This window comes from Lepidochelys olivacea (genome assembly GCF_965140295.1).
Source record: "Lepidochelys olivacea isolate rLepOli2 genome assembly, chromosome: 6".
NCBI lineage: Eukaryota > Metazoa > Chordata > Testudines > Cheloniidae > Lepidochelys > Lepidochelys olivacea.
Genome location: NC_140416.1, coordinates 6,759,849 through 6,776,847, shown reverse-complemented (window position 1 = coordinate 6,776,847; position 16,999 = coordinate 6,759,849). Strand labels below are relative to the sequence as shown.

General features: G+C 47.6%; 2 protein-coding genes and 1 long non-coding RNA gene across 5 annotated transcripts in view; 1 reads left to right on the top strand and 2 right to left on the bottom strand.

Annotated features, from left to right (window-relative positions):
* Nucleotides 1–16,999, bottom strand: part of LOC311522719 (uncharacterized protein) — a gene marked incomplete at its 5' end in the record, with an annotated part of 82,899 nt that overhangs the window by 25,040 nt on the left and 40,860 nt on the right. The gene's annotated exons all lie outside the window — the stretch shown is intronic.
* On the top strand, nt 606–15,743 carry LOC311522468 (uncharacterized protein). Of its 3 annotated transcripts, none has more exons than XM_084631841.1 (4): nt 606–822; nt 1,345–1,474; nt 2,141–2,257; nt 13,615–15,743. In XM_084631841.1, the coding sequence occupies exons 1-4, from the start codon at nt 799–801 to the stop codon at nt 14,727–14,729; spliced, it is 1,386 nt and encodes a 461-aa protein (XP_084487967.1). In that variant the 5' UTR covers nt 606–798; the 3' UTR covers nt 14,730–15,743. The 3 variants fall into 3 exon arrangements, with proteins under 3 accessions (XP_084487967.1, XP_084487968.1, XP_084487969.1); XM_084631842.1 differs by having other exon boundaries at nt 607–822; nt 1,348–1,474; XM_084631843.1 differs by having other exon boundaries at nt 607–822; nt 13,618–15,743.
* On the bottom strand, nt 4,761–8,883 carry LOC311522495. Its single transcript, XR_014712139.1, has 3 exons — nt 7,838–8,883; nt 6,957–7,354; nt 4,761–6,469 (listed from the first exon to the last, which is right to left on the bottom strand). It is a non-coding gene; the product is annotated as an uncharacterized lncRNA (long non-coding RNA).

Below are 16,999 nucleotides of genomic sequence, written 5' to 3'. Positions count from 1 at the left end.
TGAATATGAGTGAACACTGTAACGCTGCTGCAAAAAAAACTGAACATCCTTCTGGGATGTATTAGCCGGAGTGTTGTGAGCAAGACACCAGAAGTATTTTTTCCGCTCTACTCTGTGCTGATCAGGCCTCAACTGGAGTACTGTGAAGATTAAAAGTCTAGAAAACATGACCTATGAGGGAAGACTGAAACACGATAACAATTTTCAAGTATGTAAAAGGTTGTGACAAGGAAGAGGGAGAGGAATTGTTCTCCTTAACCTCTGAGGATAGGACAAGACGTAATGGGCTTAAATTCCAGCAAGGGAGATTTAGGTTGCTGCATCAAATAGCAGTTTCTTACAATCTACACCTATCAGTAACTGCTACACATAGAAAATAAGGATTTGTGGCACCTTAGAGACTAACCAATTCATTTGAGCACAAGCTTTCTACACATAGCACATTTCTAGGTGTAGCAATGTCACACAGGACAGTGCAAGAAGCTGCTACCTGGAGGCATCTGCTACCTCAGGGAGCTGGTTTATACCACAGCAGTTTCTTACAATCTGCTACGTGTCAGTAACTGCGGCCAGTCGCACATTCCCAGGGGGAGCAGTAACAGACACACCACACCGGAAGGTCCCTGCGCTGGGGTCTCCCTCGGCTGCTGGAGCAGGCGCGGGGTCCTTGCAGCCGCAGGGAGGCGGGCGGGAAGCGCAGCAGGGCTGGAGGGCTGCGGCCCCGGGGAGGCACCAGCCGCGGGCGGGAGGTCGCTGCCCGGGCGGAGGAAGCGGCCGGGGCCGGAGCCGAGCCCGGCGATGGCTGCAGCGGGGCCGGGGCAGGTAGGACGCGGGGCGGGGACTCCCCGGCCGGGCACTGGCTGGTCCCGGCTGGGGCCGAGGGGGGCCGGGACCGGGTCCCTCCCGCGCTAGTGACCCCGGGGCTGGGGGCTGCCGCAGCCGGAGCGCTGGGGCCGGGGAGCGGCGCTGGGGGCCCCGGGCCGGGCGGACACGCGGAGCCGGGCCGAGGAGCCCCGAGGCGGCCGAGCCGGGGGCGGGAGCGGGGCCGAGCCCAGGCCTGGGGCGGAGGCGGGGACTCCGGCCGGGGGAGGAGCCTGGTCCCTGCCCTGGGATTCGGGCCCCTCCCAGCGCCCCGCCCCAGAGCCCCGTGGGGAGCCGAGGGCGACTCCTGTCGCCGGCCAGCGGGGCCCGAGTCCCCGGGGGGCTGTGCGGGGGGGTCTCCCTGGGTCACAGCTGCTGGGCTGGGGGTTCCCCGGGAGCCGCTGCCCTCGAACCCGCGTCCCCTGCGGAGAGCCCGGGCTGGGGCTGGCGCGGAGGGTGCTGAGTGTGTAACGCTTGTGCCAGCAGCTGCGGGTGGCGTTTGAGGAGGTGGCTCTGTATTTCACCCGGGAGGAGTGGGAGCTCTTATCCCGGCCAGAGAAGCAGCTGTACCGGGACCAGATGCTGAGGAATTACTGGGCCCTTGTTTCCCTGGGTAAGGACCGATTTATCTCTACTCATAGCTGTGAAATGTCTGGGTTCCCTTGTTGTCTCACCTGCCATGTGCCCAAGCAGTTGCAGATGTCAGCCTCTTTCAGTTCGGCTTCCTGTTGAAGAAGAACTCAAGGCTGCAGAGCCTGGGGCTAGTCTTAGTGTACCTTGTTTACCTACCTCAGTCCTGGCACAGGGCTGGTTGCAAACAGCACATGAGCAAATAAGACTATTAAGGCAGGAAGAAAACAGCTCCCCACCTCCCCAGAAAGAATGAACATCATAATCTTAACCGTACATTTGAACAATTCTTGCACACTAAGCAAAAAAATGGTAGGTCTGTATAACAGTGACACCTGCCATGATTCAGCCCCAAAGCAAATTGAGAAGGGTCATAGATGTTACTGCTTCAGAGTACGAACTGAACTTGCCTGGCAGGAGACAGGACAAAATCTCCTCTATGGAAGTTTTATTTCTTTATTCTCCTGTTTGGGATCTCCTGTGCTTTCCTCTTAAGCAGTGTCCGAGATTGAGGCCTCGTCGCGCCCAGTGCTGCGCAGACAAACACTGACTGAGATCGGGGCCCTACTGTGCTTGGTTGCACCAACATATAAATGAGTCCCTACCCGCAAAACTTTAGTAATAAAACTGATTAATTCCCCCCAAACAGGCTATTCAGGTTCCACACCGGACTTAATCCACCAGATCGAGGTAGGGGAGGCAGAGCTCTGGATTCAGGATGTCGAGGACTCCAGGGAAAGCTCCGGGCCAGAGAGCCCATTCCGAGGTGAGTCGTAATAATCCAATCCCTTCTGATTTACGCACCTGCTAGTGGATTGCTCCTTAATCTAGAAGGCAAAGGCAGAGTGAAATCCACTGCCGAAGAACTGAAGGGGACAAATGGAGGCTGGGAATTAGGGGCCAGTATTTATTTTGGAGGGGAAGGAATTACTGGGCTGGAGTCAGGAATCACTGGGGGAGTTTCCCTGGCTGGGATAGGCAGGAAGCCAGGCTGGATGGGCACAATGAGCCTGTCTGGCCTTAATATCCGTGAATCCTAGAAATCACAGAAATGTAGGACTAGAAGGGACCTCAGTAGGTCATCTAGTCCAGTCCCCTCTACTGAGACAAGACTATGTATTATCTAGTCCATGACTGACAGGTGTTTGTCTAACCTGTTCTTAAAAGCCTCCCATGATGGAGATTCCACAATCATCATAGGTAATTTGTTCCAGTGCTTAACTACACTTAGAGTTTGGAAGTTTTTCCTAATATCTACCCTAAATCTACCCTGCTGCAATTTAAGCCCATTACTTCTTGTCCTGGCCTCAGTGGATAAGGAAAACAATTTATCACCCTCTACTTTGTAACAGCTTTTTATGTACTTGAAGACTCTTGTTAAGCCCCCCTCAGTCTTTCCTTCGCCAGACTAAACAAATCCAATTTTTCAGTTTTTCCTCGTAGGTCATGTTTTCTAGATCTTTAATCATTCTCATTGCTCTCCTCTGACCCCGTCCAGTTTGTCTACATCCTTTCTGAAGTGCGGGACCCAGAACTGGACACAGTAGTCCAGCTGACACCTTACCCGTGCTGAGAGGAGTAGAAGAATTACTTATCACATCTTGCTTGCAAAACTCCTGCTCATACATCCCAGAATATATACTTTTTTTCTTTTCAACAGTATTACATTGACTCATATTTAATTTGTGATCCACTATAACCCCAGATGGTTTTCTGCAGTACTCCTTCCTAAGCTGTCATTTCAATTCTGACCATTTCTCCAGTTTGTCAAGATCACTTTAAATTCTAATCCTGTCCTCTAACGTGCTTGCAGCCCCACCCAGCTTTGAATCGTCCATAAGAATATTAGGTTGGTTAGACATAATTTGTTCTTGACAAATCCATGCTGACTGTCAGGGGTCTCAAACTCTGCGCCCGCGAACCTCCCCAATGTGTCCTGCGAGGCTCCAGCAGTTTTGGGACAAGGTCTCTCCCTTGGCCCCACCTGCTGCCCCCAGGTGCTTCCCCCCAGTCCCCCAGGCGACTTACAATGGCCCCTCCCAGAGCCTGCATCCCTCCCCCGACCTCTGTCCCAGAGCCTGCACCCCTCCCCCTCCTCCTGTACACTCACCCCCTGCCCCAGCCCAGAGCCTGCACCCAGCACCCAAACTCCATCCCAGAGCCTGCACCCCAATCCCCTACCCCAGACCTCCTTCCCCGACCCAGACTCTCTCCCAGAGTCTTTGTGGGACAGGTTCTGGGCGGCATGAGTGACAGTACTGGCCCGCTGGGAGGATTTGAGGACTGGCACTGGCCCTAAGGTAAACCGAGTTTGAGACTCTGTTCTAGGTGCTCACAAATACAATGTTTGGTTACTTGTTCCGTTATCTTTCTGGGTCCTGAAGTTAAGCTGATTGGTCTATAATTCCCTGAGTTGTCCTTGTCCCCTTTCTGTAGCTAGGTACTATATTTGCCCTTTTCCACTCCTTGGTTCTCTCTACCATCCCCCACAAGTTCTCAGAAATCTCTTCATTCAGTTCCTTAAGTAGTATAGGATGTATTTACTTTTAACTTGTCTAAGTAATTCATAACTGTTTCCTTTCCTATTTTAGGCTTAGATCCTACCCCACTGACACTGGTGTTCACTATGTTAGTTGACTGATTACTGCTAACTTTTTCAGTGAAAACTGAAACAAAAGAGGCATTTAACAGTTCGGCCATTGCTGCTTTTTCTCTTATTGTCTCTCCCTCTTCATTTAGTTAAGGGCTTATCCTGTCCTTCGTCTTCCTCTTGCTTCCCATGTATTTATAAAATGCTTTCTTGTTCCCCTTTATATCCCTAGCTAGTTTAGTTTTGTTTTTTGCCTTGGCCTTTCTAATTTTGTCCCTACATGCTTGTGGGTGTTTTTTAAATATTCATCCTTTGTAACTTGACTTAGTTGCCACTTGTATGACTCTTTTTTGCGTTTCAGGTCATTGAAGATCTCCTGGTTACGCCAGGGAGTCTTATTATCATACTTCCTCTCTTTCCTACTCATTGGATATCTGTGACCTAAGATGGGACCTAAAAATGATGGGGCCTCAAAGCTGTGAAAGAGAAATGGATCGGAGATGGGGAGGTGTCAGGGTTCCTTCCCCACTCTGAACTCTGGGGTACAGATGTGGGGACCTGCATGAAAGACCCCCCTACGCTTATTCTTACCAGCTTAGGTTAAAACTTCCCCAAGACACAGATTCCTTTCTTGCCTTGGGATTGCTGCCACCACCAAGTGATTTAACAAACAATCAGGGAAAGGACCACTTGGAGTCCTATTCCTCCAAGCCTACACCCCCTTTCCTGGGGAAGGTTTGAGCATATATCCTCATCAATTGGCTACAGACCCAAACCCCTGGGTCTTAGAACAATGGGAAAAAATCAGTCAGGTTCTTAAAAAAGAAGGATTTTATTTAAAGAGAAAAAGGTAAAAGAATCACCTCTGTACTTAGGCTGGTAGTTAACCTTACAGAGTAGCAGAAAATTCAAAGGGCACAGAGGAACCCCCTCTAGCCTTAGTTTCAAAGTTACAGCAAAACAGGGACAAACCTCCCTCTATCAAAGGGAAAATTCACAAGTTGAGAAAACAAAGATAAACTAATATGCCTTGCCTGGCTGTTACTTACAAGTTTGAAATAAGAGAGACTTGTTCAGAAAGATTTGGAGAATATGGATTGATGTCCGGTCCCTCTTAGTCCCAAGAGCAAATGGCCACACAAACAAAGAACCCAAAACAAAACCTCCCCCCCCCCACCACATTTGAAAGTATCTTTTGTCCCCATTGGTTCCTTTGGCCAGGTGCTAACCAGGTTACATGAGCTTCTTAACCCCTTACAGGTAAGGAGGAATTTAGGCTACCCCTATGGTTATGACAGGAGGTGATGAAGTTGGAAGAGGGGTGGGATAGTGATATGGGACAATGTGGGGACAGGGAAGATTTGAGGGAAAGAGAGAGGTCTCCGTGGTGGGGGAGCATATGGGGGCTGCATTTACCTAGTGGGTAGGACATTGCAGTAGGATTCAAAAGATCTCACTTCAGTTCTAGAAGCGAGTCACTACAGCTCCACCATGCCTAAATAACCCCACCTGTGTAATGGAGAGGGCACTGGGGCTGTGAGGATAAAATCCATCTGTGTGTGTCAGTGGGTCTGGCACTGGGGGGTCAGACAAGCACCTGGCTAGAAAGACACGCCTGCTGGTCCATAGACCACAACACCACCTTCTAGGCTTTCCACATCTCAGAAAATCATACCAAGCCGGGGTGCCCTAGAGATTTTTCAAGTGTGTTTCATGCCGCTGCCCCTCCTGATTCAAGCTGGTGTCCTATGGCCCTTGACACCTGGATCTCGAAATAGTTCAGATAGGGACAAAAACCTGCTTGCAGCCTAGGAGAGCATCCCAGAGTCACTGGCCTTTGGCAGAGAAAGCGCTGTCCTCTCAAGGTTCCCGCCCCACCCCCTCTCTGCCACTTCACTTCGCACATGACATCTCAAACTGGAGAAACCTGTCCCTGGCGAGCAAGGAGAAAGCTGGGAATGATGCAGGGCAGGGCAGGATTAGTCATGTATGATAAGTGATGAGTGCGAGGTTACACCACGCGGAGGATGCCATTTTGTAGAGAAGGTCTCTGGCACTTCCAGCGCTTCACTGTAATGCTCAAAAACTGCCCCGCGTTCCAGGTAGCTGCTGCTGGGAGAGCGGACATATTTGGGAGCCAGACGAAATCGTCCTTCGGGCCACAGCTTGGAGTACCCTGGTGTATGGGCTGGGTGTGAGGGAGAGGGGGTGGAATGGCCTTTGTCACATCCCCTCTCCTCCTGCTCTCTCAGTGGTATGAAATCGTTGTCACTTACATTGCTTCAGTGTCAATGCTTAGCACAGCCCTCAGCCCGAACGCAGTCTGTGACTGTAGATCAAAGTCCTGCTGGGTAGCAGCCATTTACCCCTTCCAGCTCAGCAGTGTCACTGATTGGGTTGTAAAACAAGACATGGTTTTCAGATTACATAACACAAACCCTGAGTGACTTGTCATCCCCTCAACCCACTTCCCACCCCCAAAAAAACCCCTACCCTCTTGACGGTTTTAGTTTGCACAAAAAGTGAAACATCAGGCCGAGGGTAAATGATTTCTGTAGAAGGAATTCCTTGAAGAGGATTCACTCCCCCGCAAGAATAAACTGCGTAGTGTTATACTAATAAAAATGATACCAACAGGATCTTGTAAGAGGGACAAGGCAAATTGCCATGTTAATTGTAAATACAACAAAATATTCCTTTATGCAATTTCTATATAGATCCATTTTCCACTGAATGCATCCGATGAAGTGAGCTGTAGCTCACGAAAGCTTATGCTCAAATAAATTTGTTAGTCTTTAAGGTGCCACAAGTCCTCCTTTTCTTCACACACACAGACATTCTCACACAGGTTCTACATAAAGGTTGTTATAGTTACCAGCCTAGATGTTGCTCGTGCCAAGTCACTGGCCAGGTGGCCTGGACATGAGAGTGGAACCGAGTCGTTGTCAGATGTGCATCCGATGCTCCTGGAGGGTGGTTGTAGAACCGGACTCAAAGAACACAGTCCCTGGACCCAATTTTTAATAGATCTCTGGTTCAATACAAGTCTATGGAAGTTGCTTCATCATGCTGAATTTCCAATTGAGATGACCATCGATCAGCTCAATCAGCAACAGGTGGTACATCCACGATGGCTAGATGTTATCTTCTTGTTCTTCCTTGATGTGTTTTGGGTGGATTCTGGTTCGCCCTCTGGGGGTCATCCGGTTATCTCCACTTTGCATATTCTTTGGCCCATCAATATCAAGGTTTCAGAGTAACAGCCGTGTTAGTCTGTATTCGCAAAAAGAAAAGGAGTACTTGTGGCACCTTAGAGACTAACCAATTTATTTGAGCATGAGCTTTCGTGAGGTTGAAATTCTTAGGATTAGGCTGGCACCATTTACTAACCAATTACTAACCAACAACTAACTAACATTTACTAACCAATTATTTCCCTGCTTCAGGCTCTCAATTTGATGACTCATCATTCATTCTTTTACTTAACAACACAATCGATGATTCTTGATTCATTTAACAAGTTTTATCCCACTATCTATTTTTCCCTCTTCGGATACCAAGATTTACATAGGCATGACAAGGGCCCCCCCCCGCGGGGGAAGAGCATCGCAGTTTTAAAGAATAGCATTGTTTCTTCAAAGTTCTTATCACTATCCAGCACAGACTCTTTGTCTTGTACCGGCCTGAAATAATTAGCACTTTGGCCTTGCATTTGTTACGGAGTGAAATTCACCAGCATGGAACTGATGTTCATACCTTTTTACAATACCTATTGTCACGGAGTCCCTGGGTGATGCTCTGGAACTGCTCCCCATGAAGCCAGTCAGGACTCTGGGGAAGTCTCCTTTCTGTGAGCAGCCTGTCTTCAGAACACAAAGCTCACACAACTTCCACCTTCCTGGGTCTGACCTCGGAGCATTCAGCATCCTCTGCCCCTCCGTGTGCTTTCCACAGCAAGTCCGCTCAGGCGGGTCTCCTGGGGAAGCCAGAGGGTCCTGCACCCCAACTTCACAGTCAGATGGGACTCTCAGCCAGCCAGTAAAACAGAGGTTTATTAGACGACAGGAACATGGTCTAACACAGAGCTTGTAGGTGCAGAGAACTGGACCCCTCAGCTGGGTCCATTTTGGGGCCAGTGAGCTGGACAACCACGTCTGCACTTCACTTCATGTCCCAGCCAGCCCCAAACTGAAACTCTCTCCAGCCCCTCCTCCTCTGGGCTTTGTCCCTTTCCCAGGCCAGGAGGTCACCTGATTCCTTTGTTCTCCAACCCTTTAGCTCTCACCTTGCAGGGGGAAAGGGCCCAGGCCATCAGTTGCCAGGAAACAGGGTGTTGGCCATTGTCTGTGTCCAGACCCCTGCACACACCTGCCCTCTAGGACTCTGCAATAATCATACACCCTTACCCCACCACCTAGATACTTAAGAACTGCATAGGGGAAACTGAGGCACCCCCACACTATCCAGAAGAAACATCAAGAACAGTCTCACTTTGTCACACCTATATACTCTTTTGTCTATCTTTATTTCTACTGCTACATAATTATAATTCTATCCTACTTGTGTAACTTTGAGGGCGACCCAACAGTATCCCTCTTTTGACACTATAATAATACAGTCAATAGTGTCATTTTCTAGATAATCTTTTAGAGCGCATATATTGAGAGGCGAGCTGGGCTCATGGTTCTAGCCTCACATACATTCTTTTTATCCAACAATGCACTCCACACATCCCAATTAACGTGGATAGTTGTATTCCCTATGGTCTCACTTGTTTGTTCTAATCGCTAATAAGTATTTGTTCTAATAGTTAACTCTAGTGCTAACTCTTGCCAGTCAAGATCAAGGTGAATGGAGAACTCTGGTCGTCCTGCCTCCATTGTAAATTGAGATCTTTTTGGCTGTGGCAAATAGTAAGTATGATTTTTAGTGAAAATCGTGCTTACATTACATTTACATTCATCTACCGGTGGATTACTGGTCCTCCCATCCTCCCACTATACAATTTCCCATGAGGTAATACAAACGCATTGCCCATTATACAGTACCCTGGTTTCATTACTTAACTCATCCCATACACAGGATCCCATGGACATATCCTTACTGTGAGGTTCTGAGGCTTCAGGCAGGGATAAGCACACCCACTTTTGAGGTGTCCATTTGGTACATCCTCTAATATCCAATAGTTTTCCGTCCCCCCCAGCCCACTGGCTCGAGGTCCGAGGTAGCCAGTATGATCCCACATGCATTGTGGGGAGTGGGCTAACTTTCCATATCCGAGTCTCCTGTCCTTGTTGCTGTGCTACTTTAATCATAATTTCTCCGAGCAGCAGTTCTGGTTTTACATTACTGGACACATACTGCACCCATTCGTACCGATATGTGTCAAACAGTGATCTTCTTCCTTGTTTTAGTAGGTGTAGCAAGACCTTCGTATTCCCCGATATAACCCAGAACATTTCCTGTCCTAATGTGGAGAGTGCCATAATTTGCATCTCCGTACACCCCATGGCTATGCGGTTCTCTAGCTGTAATTGTTGTTTATGCAACATCCAGGTAGTGGCATTAAGCCATTGCCAAAGATTCCATCTAGCTTTTAGATTGCCAATGCCTGTTTGAACCAGGTCTACGTTTGCGTGAACTTGTTTCTGAATTAGGCTATCTTGTAGTTGGGACAGAGAGTTTAATTTATTCCTAATTACCTGAAGGTCTTCAGTATATATATATATTTAAACACACAACAGTGCTAACAACAAGACAAAACAGAACACAAAACACAATTTCTGTTATGACAGTAAATTCATGGTATTGGGTTGCTCTTCAGCTGGCATCAGCTTTTCCTGATTTTCTGAAAGAGAAAAAGAACGTGTTTCTACCCCTTTTGGGGTGGCAGATTATTGCTTAAAATATTTCTTTTACAAATACTCTTGCTGATTGCAGGCAAAACAGAGGAATTGCCCCCATATTTTCCTATGTTTGTTCTATAGGCAGGCCAGGTTTCAATGGCTTATATCTTTATGGGGAAATTATCCCACTGTTTAGTCATTAAATTCATGAGGTGGGATACCTCAGTTTTCCTTTGTATACAGCAGACCAAGTTTATAACGTTTTTCCTGCTGTGTTAAGCTTTAAGTTTATTTACAGGTAATAGCTGAGAAGCATCATTACCATAAGGAAAAGGAGTACTTGTGGCACCTTAGAGACTAACCAATTTATTTGCTCAATTTAATGCTCAAATAAATTGGTTAGTCTCTAAGGTGCCACAAGTACTCCTTTTCTTTTTGCGAATACAGACTAACACGGCTGTTATTCTGAAACCTGTCATCATTACCATATGACCTTAAAGGATTTTTCCAAAAATCATGCACACTATACATTGTTACAGGGGTACTTATTATCATTAGATTTATTAAAGTTATCTTGTTATCCCTTGGATTATTTATTTAGACAATTTGTTTGCTGACCAGGTGTGTCCTTTATCTGCAGCTCCTTTGTGCTGCTAGTTCTTTCCTTCCTTTATCATTTAGGTCATTTGCATTTTCACAGACGCTTCCTGCTTTTGGATTTAAAGCCATCAGCAGCTCAGAGACTCTATCTTAAAAGGGACACAATCAACTTTCACCAGAGTTTTGATTACTTTCAACTTCTACTTCCAAAACACACAGCAATCTGAAAAAGAAAACCCAACCTATTGTGGCTCCCTTTGGAGCCCTAATAGCATTTTAATTAAGTAGCATGGTATGTTTGCATTTCTTTTTACCCTTCTACAATATACCCTGCACATGTTCTGGGGCAAATGCACATTCCTTCCATAGTTTAACTTCTATAACAATATCCATATCCATTTTTACATAAGGTGTAACTATTTCTTTTGTGCTTACAGAGTTTTCATGTACCTTTATTCAAGTGAATCAGATTACACAGAGCCATTTTAAGACTCAGCGTTTCTAACATTGCTTCTTTTTGTTTTGTGCACCTCACGCCTGCTGTTGCTTCAGAGGGGCACTGTCTCTTTTAATTTCTTAGTTATTTATTTTTTTACTACACTCATGTGGTATTTTGTTACAAAAATAAACAAAAACCAACCAAACAAAAAGAATCCAGAATTTTTTTTCTATTCTCCTGATTTTGACTGCCCTGCTGCAGCCACAACTTAAAAACATTTTAAATTTTGCAAAGCATTGAGTTACCTTTTAAGGGTTAAATGCCAAATCCCGAAGCCAAACAACACTAATTACCTGTGTCTAGCAAAAAGGTCTGTCAGTTTTGCAACTTTGAATTAAAGAGTCAAATGGATTTTTAGTGGCATTATTTAAAACAAAACCAATTGGTCCTTAGAACTTTACATATTTACACACACACAGATACATACACATTTTCTTTTCCTTAACATCCCTTCCACACTGCTCTGTTTTTACATCTTACATTTCCTTTATATATTTGAGGCAGTTAAGTTCCAATAGAACCCTCTTATGTTCTTTTAGCAAATTTGACTAAATTGTCCAGTCAAATGATTTTAAATAGTTTATTTTTGCCTGGCTAATTTACAGACATTCCTTTGGAAAAGGGCCCATTTTTCCTTCAGAATGGCTGCAAAGAAACCAAGAATTATTTTTCTCTAACACTTTTCCTTTTTAACATTTTCACAAAGTTTAGCTGCTTAATTCCCTCCAGCTCTGCAGAGTTAACTTTTCACTCTCTTTTCTCTTTGTAATTATGCCTGGGGGTGCCGTGCATAGGACCTTCTCCCCCTTCACCTACTGTAATGGCTGCTACCTGTTTAGAGGCAAAGCCCAATTTTTGTCTCAGTCTCTTAATTAGTGACTCACAACGACTATGATTTGCAGGTGCTCTGCCCTGCTTCAAGGTTAATTTCTTTACCATACCTTGGAGCACATGATTCTCTCTTTCAATTTTCTCAGAGGCTTTAGCTTGGTCTGCCAGGAATCTTTCTCTCTTTTTGCATTCCTGGAGTGCCTCTCTCACTATTTTCAGCTGACTTTGGGTATCCAATTGTCTGCTCCCTTTTCCGTTTGTGCCTTTTCCTCTTTACGAGAAGACAAGCGGAGGGAAGAATCCTTACATGCCTCCCACAACAACCAAATTGCTGCTGCATCTCTTTTGGCAACACTAGAAGGTTTGTATATGAGGCTATACTGAGCCAATCTATCCTCTAGGTCCGAAATAGTGCAGACATCAGCTAGGGCTTGTTTAGTCCAAGGACTGTGCCCAAATTTTTGAAGGATTTGTTTAAAAGATGTAACTTCTTTTACAAAGGGGGTGGCTGGAGCTTCTGTTAATTCCATTCCTCCCTCTGTTATTGGCTTCCCCTGCCTTTCCTTAAACATTTTTACAAGCATACTTTTGTTTCCTTTTTGTTACCCCGATATTGTTCAGCGAGTTAGTGCTGGGCCTTTCGGCTCTTTATTACTCCTGATCTCGTTCAGCGAGTAATTTGGCTTGGATACCGTAATTGTAGCTTTACCAAAGTTTTCTGTTTTTCTCTGTGAGCTTCTACCTCCCGGAGGTCAGGGAGCTTAGGTACCAATCTCTTATAGAGCTCCTACCTCCCGGAGGTCAGGGAGCTTAGGTACCAACCTCCCGGAGCTCTATAAGAGATTGGTACCTAAGCTCCCTGACCTCTGGGAGGTAGGAACTCGCAGAGAAAAATAGAAAACTTTTTTAAAGCTACAATTACGGTATGCAGCTTTAGACCGGTCTCACTGCATCCACATGAGCTAGTTTCAAACCAATATGGTTAAAACCGCGCAAACACTGTGGAACAGGCCTCATGGTATAAAACAGGAGAATGTGAAGAACCAGCCACATGTAAATAGAAACCTCTGATTGAAATATAACCAAAGTCAATTTGAAACAAACCCCGGACCCTATTTGTTAGCACTTAGAGGCCCTGTTGTGCCAGGCACTGCCTGTATCCTGGGCAAGCTACAGTTTAATCATCAAAGAAAACCCAAGAGGTGCATGGCGCACGTGGGAGTGGGAGCAGGTACTAGGCTCTGCACAAACAACATAGGGTAGAACCACCCTGAGTCAGGCTGCAGATTTGTCATGGCATTTTGTATAAAAAAATTACAGAAAATTTAGTAAAAGTCACAGGTCACTAAACTTCCTGTGACTGCACCCTGATTTTTAAAAAAACCCTGCCCTCCTCCTCGCCGTGGGGCACGTGCCCAGCACTTCCCCCAGTGCTGAAAGCCTGACCGCAGCTTGGTGTAGAGGGGTTGCTGCGGGCTAGAGAGGATCTGGGTGGCAAGGCCATTCACTGTAGTTTAGCCTCCTTCCCCCACCATTGTCACTGGGGGCAGAGGCAAATCTGAGTGGCGCTGTAACCCCGCAGACCAGGTCTCAGTACCCAGAGAGAGGTGTTAGGTCCAACCCTGTGAGACAGGAGCCGCCATTGCAGGGTGAGGCACCCATCCAAAAAACAGTCACGGACAAATGGTGAAATCGCTCCATCTGTGACATTTTCCATCCTTGACAAACCTGTAGCCTTAACTGTGAGCTCTCTCCAGCAGGGCTCGGGATCCTGGTGGGGACGCGGACACAGTCTGAATGTGGGGAAAGTGCGGCAGGGAAGCAGGATTCCACATCCCACAGAGGGATCCATGCACAGACCGCAGTCCATCCCCGGGGTAAACTCAGCCAGAGACCAGACCTTGCTACACACCAGAGACTCCCCATGGGCCAGCGTCCCCACCACTGCACCGACTGCGCCAAGAGTTTCAGCAACCCGTCCGCACTGACCCAGCACCAGTGCACACACACTAGGGAGTCGCTGCACCGCTGCGCTGACTGCGGCAAGGCCTTTGCACGGCGCTCACACCTGAGAAGACACCAGCGCGCACACACTGGGGAGCGGCCGCATCGCTGTGCTGACTGCGGCAAGGCCTTTGCAGAGAGCTCAAAGCTGAGAAGACACCAGCGCACGCACACCAGGGAGCGGCCACATCACTGTGCTCACTGCAACAAGGGCTTTGCACAGAGCTCAGCCATGAGAATACACCAGCACACACACACTGGGGAGCGGCCGCACCGTTGTGCCCACTGTGGTAAGGGATTCTGCAGTGCCTCCACGCTGACAGTGCACCAGCGAACGCACACCGGGGAGTGGCCGCATCGCTGTGCTGACTGTGGGAAGGGCTTTGCATGGCACTCAGAGCTGAGAAGACACCAGCCCATGCACACTGGGGAGCGGCCGCATCGCTGTGCTGACTGCGGCAAGGCCTTTGCACTGAGCTCACAACTGAGAAGTCACCAGCGCACACACACCGGGGAGCGGCCGCATCGCTGTGCTGACTGCGGCAAGGGCTTTGTAGAGAGCTCAAAGCTGAGAATACACCAGCGCACACACACCGGGGAGCGGCCGTACCACTGTGCTGACTGCGGCAAGGGCTTTGCACAGAGCTCAGCCATGAGAAGACACCAACGCACACACACTGGGGAGCGGCCGCACCTTTGTGCCCAGTGTGGTAAGGGATTCCGCAGTGCTTCCACCCTGACACTGCACCAGCGAATGCACACCGGGGAGTGGCCGTACTGCTGTGCTGACTGCGGGAAGGGCTTTGCGGAGACATCAACCCTGAGAACACACCAGCGCACACACCGGGGAGCAGCCGAACCACTGTGATGATTCTGGTAAGAACGTGAAAAAAAACAATCCACCCACCCGGCACCAGTGCACGCACACTGGGGGGAGGACATTCCGACGGCTGCAGCAAGAGCTTTGCACGGGCCGCCTCCTTGCAATCACATTGGTTCATTCACAGCCGAGAGGAGCAGTACAGCTGTGCTGACTGGGGCAAGCACTTTGCTAGAGTGGCCAACCTCACTCGGTCACGCACACCGGTGCCCCTCTGCCACCGCCAGGGCCTGAGGGGCTTCTGGCAGCCTGTGGGCCTGATACAGCACCAGCAGATGCAGACCAGGGAGTGGTCCTGTCCCCATGATGCCCAGCAGAGAGACTGTGGAGGACAGGGAAGGGGACTTGGCTGAGCAGTGTGGGGAAGAGCAGACAGGTGGAGGGAATTTAGAGCAGATGATCACAGCCTACTGCATTAGGGAGCCCTCTCCCTCATGTAGGTGGGATCCAGACATGTGTCTCTTTCTGTCCCACACTCGCTCACTCACTTCACTGGAATGCAGCCAGGATAACCCCTTCTTCCTCCTCCCATCTAGATGGGACCCAGCCAGGAACTTCCCCCCACACCTAACTCTGTTCCAGCCAGCGGGTGTGTCATAACCATAAGGGTAGCCTAAAATTCCTCCTTACGTGTAAGGGGTTAAGAAGCTCAAATAACCTGGTTGGCACCTGACCAAAGGAACCAATGGGGACAAAATATACTTTCAAATCTGGGGGGGAGGTTTGTTTTTGGTTCTTTGTTTCTGTGGCTATTCTCTTTTAGGACTGAGAGGGGCCAGACAGAAATCCATCTTCTCCAACCCATCCTAATCCAAGTCTCCAATATTGCAACCAGTATAGGTAAACCAGGCAAGGCGGATTAGTTTATCTTTTGTTTTGCTTGTGAATTTTCCCTTTGTTAAGAGGGAGGTTTATTCCCGTTTTCTGTAACTTTAAGGTTTTGCCCACAGGGGAATCCTCTGTGTTTTGAATCTCAATACCCTGTAAAGTATTTTCCATCCTGATTTTACAGGGATGATTTTTCCTTTTTTTTTTTTTTTTTTAAATAAAATCTTTCTTTTAAGAACATGACTGATTTTTTCCATTGTTCCAAGACCCAGGGGTTTGGGTCTTCGATCATTTTGTAACCAATTGGTTAGGATATTATTCTCAAGCCTCCCCAGGAAAGGGGGTGTAAGGGCTTGGGGGGATTGCTGGGGGAAGAGGAACTCCAAGTGGTCCTTTTCCCTGGTTCTTTGTTAAATCACTTGGCGATGGCAGCATACCTCAGTCCAAGGACAAATAGAGATTTGTGCCTTGGGGAAGTTTTTAACCTAAGCTGCTAAGAATAAGCTTAGGGGGTCTTTCATGTGGGTTCCCGCTGCTGTATCCTAGAGTTCAGAGTGGGGAGGGAACCCTGACGGGGTGACTCTTGGGTGACATCTAGAGGTGGGATTTGCAGTCCTCTCTCAGCATGAATTGGGCTGAGGGGCAGGGCAGGACAGCCCAGTGTGTGTGATTGAAAGAAGACTCAGGAACTGCTCATGCCGTCTACTTTAAATAGAAATGTGATGAAGAAGAACTACGTCCCTAATGTGTAACAAAGGTCTGTCTAACCAGGTGTTTCTTTGCTATTAAAAAAGCTGATGCATTCACACGGCAGGTGGAGAAGCCAATGTGAAGTGCAACCAATCAAAGTGTTCTAGGACCTGACTGACCATGAGGCCTGATGAACTGTGTGACTGGCAGGTACACAGAAAGCGTTTCCCATTACTCTTGGGGGAATTCTGCACCTACAAATTCTGCAAACAATATTTTAAAATTCTACATATTTCATTTGTCAAAATAACACAATATAATCACACTAGTTTCAGTTATTTTGGTAATTTATTTCAAAATTCCTGTCGGCAAGTATGTCTGTAGCAATGCAGACAACGAAGATTCAGAAAGTGTATTTTGACAAATAGATTCTTTACTAGGCATATTAATACAGAACTTTTTGTAAGAATTCATGTAAACTATAATACAGAAACCTATTTCCTGTACCCCTCAGGAGTAGTAGAAAGGCTTGGGGAGTCAGGGGTAACAGAGGAGCTGAGGGAGAGGGAAGTAATTGCTGGAAGTAGCCTGGGAGTGAAGCAGGAGGGTTGTTGGGTGTGGGTGGGAGAAGTATGTAACAGATTTTTTTGTGGGGTGGGGGCGGGGATTGTTAGAGAGTTGCGGAGCCTCCCACACGCTTCCCTGGAGGACTCCCTAGCCTCTCCCATTCAGTTAGGCAC

Coding starts and splice junctions, on each gene's coding strand:
- LOC311522468 (XM_084631841.1), top strand. CDS start 799: ATGGCTGCAGCGGGGCCGGGGCAG. Junction 823..1,344: donor CTGCAGCGGGGCCGGGGCAG/GTAGGACGCGGG, acceptor CGCTTGTGCCAG/CAGCTGCGGGTGGCGTTTGA. Junction 2,258..13,614: donor GCCAGAGAGCCCATTCCGAG/GTGAGTCGTAAT, acceptor AGCTCTCTCCAG/CAGGGCTCGGGATCCTGGTG.